Raw genomic sequence first — 3,090 nt, forward strand, 5'->3', positions numbered from 1 at the left:
TGTCATAGGCCCTGTGCTCGGTGTCATAGGCCCTGTGCTCGGTGTCATAGGCCCTGTGCTCGGTGTCATAGGCCCTGTGCTCGGTGTCATAGGCCTGCATTTGAATGTCTACAGCCTGGCTGAGAGAAGTCGTACTTACAGACTCTTTGAGGGACCATTTCCATATAGAGAATTAGATACAGAATGCAGAGGGTATATGTAATAAATTCACATTATAATTTAAAACACCCATAGATAATATGTTGAATGAGAAATAGGCCAACTCTGCAAATAGAGGAAGGCGCCTGGAAGAAAACTAAGACAACAGATGACTAAACATTTCTCATTTACCTGTAGGATGTCATTACTGATTTGTTTTGGGTTGCAGTGACATGAAAAATCAATAAAAAGTGAGGTGAATTGATAAACACTGGAATTAAAAACAGACACTAAAGTATGTACTTGAATTGTATAGCATGTTTGTTTAACTTGTTAATGGTTATGCCACTAAGTAAAAATCTTAACGATTTGGCTGTTATTTGAAGACAGTCTTAGTCTGTCTTCACAAAAGTGTAAACCTTATAAGGTGTGAAGCTCCTAATAAGGCAAGAAGCTTTTCTGTGTGGATGAAAATAAACTTGGTTGAGTTCCCTTTTGCCTTTCTCTCCTCCATCCTCCCTTTACCTTTTCTTTCTTTCTCTTTTCAAACAAGAAGAGGCACTTTATTTTTAATCCATGTCACATCAGTTAGCTTTCTATATTTTTTGGGCTGCTTGTAAATTGGGTGCTGTTAATATTGTGATATTTGAATTAAGTAAATTTAAGAGTAGTGCAATAGCTTGATAATCTGTTTTAGAGTGAAGTTAAGCTGAGGAGTATATAGTGGGCATGAAGGATTACTGAGGCTATGGTAGTCTTTGCCCTGCCAGTTTTACTGTTTATTCTGTCTTTTCAAAATAAAGTGTTTTTAAAATTAAATAATTATTAAAGAAATCTGTCTTAATGCTTTTCTTTGAGGTATTGAACTAGTGGGCAGACTTACACATTGAAATATTTCTGTTTGTGGCTGACATGACAATATTTGGGTGACTGGTTAACTCTGTCCAAAGAACTGACCATTGAATCCTTAGTATGTAGTTGAAATACTAATACTAGAAACAATTCTCAGTTCTCCTTTATAGTGCACTTCAAACCTTTCCCCTCTCTTTCATTGCATCTCAGGTCAACAGGACATATTGTTGTGGTACCTACCGAGCAGGTCCTATGCGGCAGATAAGTCTTGTTGGAGCAGTAGATGAAGAAGTTGGTGATTATTTCCCAGAGTTCCTAGATATGCTAGAAGAATCACCATTTCTGAAAGTGAGTGTTTCTTTAGACTATTAACCTTTTTTCAGTAGACACTTCCAGTATTATTTCAGTATATCATTATTTCAGAGACACATACAATTAGAGTACTCAGTTAATCTTGCTTACTAAAATTAAATTTTATATGCTAGTTCGTATAGAAATGTTTAGAAAAGTATTGTTATTGACTATTTCAGTTATTTTTTAACATGTTACTCTGAAATATGGCTTTTATTTCTTCATATACACATGTGAAATGGCTTTTAGTATTTTTATTTGGATGGGAGATAATATGTAAACAGTCTAAAATCTTTTAAATGTAACTTAATTTCTTTGGTTTCTAGATGACTTTGCCCTGGGGTACACTTTCCAGCCTCCAGCTACAATGTAGGTCTCAGAGCGATGACGGGCCTATAATGTGGGTGAGGCCAGGAGAACAGATGATCCCTACAGCAGATATGCCAAAGTCACCCTTCAAAAGACGACGGTAAAAGTTAATTGTGCTCAAATAAGCAAAACCACTCTCTTTAGTAGATGGTTTATAAAAATGATTGATACCTGAGTTTGGTATTGAAACTTGTCTATATTTTTGAAGCATTCCTTTAGGTAAAAATTTATGTTGTCAGTTGCCTAGTTTAGATAACCTATTATATGGTCAGTAGTATCCTGAAAAAATGATTTTTCTTAAAACTTGTATCTTCCAACTGTCTGTAGGATAAACCATCATTCTCTTTAGTGTGGTCTATACAAAACTTTTACAATATAGTACCTTTGAGTCAGCTTTCAGGCTTTCCTAGCTACTGAATTCTATTTCCAAACTATTGTCTTCTATTGCTTTTTGCTCTTGCACTGTATTTTTTTTTTTTAAGATTTATTTATTTGTTTCATGTATGTGGGTACACTGTCGCTGTCATAAGACACACCATAAGGTGGCATCAGATATGGTTGTGAGCCACTATGTGGTTGCTGGGAATTGAACTCAGGACCTTTGGAAGAGCAGGCAGTGCTCTTAACTGCTGAGCCATCTCTCCAGCCCATAGTTTTATTTGGAATGCCCCATCGTCCACCTTCCTCTTTGCCTAGGAGGTAAAGCTTCCAAACTTACCTTAAATCGTCTTTGTGGAGCGTGGAACAAGCTAATTGGTTCTATCTCTGGCCTTGCAACATGGTTCCTTGATCTTCTTACTATTTTTGTTTCTTAATAAATTTTGGCCTCCCTGAGACTGGGGACTGTTTTAATTATATCTTATTATGACACACATAGGAAAACATGATTTGCTGAGTGAAACATGTGCTGTTTTGCTATTGTATAAAACTGTGATAAATCAGGTGCTACTTTCTCTTTCATACACATAAAACAAAGATTTCATTTTAGAAAATGCTGTTCAATGAGACTGAAAATGGAAATAGCAATTTAAAATTAAGCTGGGCATGGTGTTATACACCTTTAATCCAGGAGCTTCAGAGGTGAGGGGGGTGGATATCTGGGTTTGAGGCCACTCTGGTCTGCACAGTAAGTTCCATGCTAATAGGGCTACATATTGAGATCTTATCTCAAAATAAATAATTAAAAAAAGAAACAGTTAAGAGCTCAAAAGGAAGTTTTAGTGGATTAGTTTCAATTTGAGCTTAAAACTCACAGGAGAGTGCTACTTAAGCTCACATAGCCTCAGGTACTTAAGACACCCCTGAAAACCCTCACTTAAAACTATATGGGGTCCACCCCATAGTCAGCCTCCAAACGCCGACGCCAGTGCACACACCAGC

General features: G+C 36.7%; 1 protein-coding gene across 2 annotated transcripts in view; it reads left to right on the plus strand.

Moving 5' to 3' along the window:
* Positions 1-3,090, plus strand: part of Rsbn1 (round spermatid basic protein 1) — a 56,116-nt gene that overhangs the window by 40,262 nt on the left and 12,764 nt on the right. For both annotated transcript variants that reach the window (XM_021158737.2, XM_021158738.2), the window contains exons 3-4: positions 1,201-1,338; positions 1,668-1,810. In XM_021158737.2, coding sequence (XP_021014396.1) covers positions 1,201-1,338; positions 1,668-1,810 — 281 coding nt within the window. The remainder of the gene's footprint in view (positions 1-1,200; positions 1,339-1,667; positions 1,811-3,090) is intronic.

This window comes from Mus caroli, chromosome 3 (genome assembly GCF_900094665.2).
Source record: "Mus caroli chromosome 3, CAROLI_EIJ_v1.1, whole genome shotgun sequence".
Classification (NCBI taxonomy): domain Eukaryota; kingdom Metazoa; phylum Chordata; class Mammalia; order Rodentia; family Muridae; genus Mus; species Mus caroli.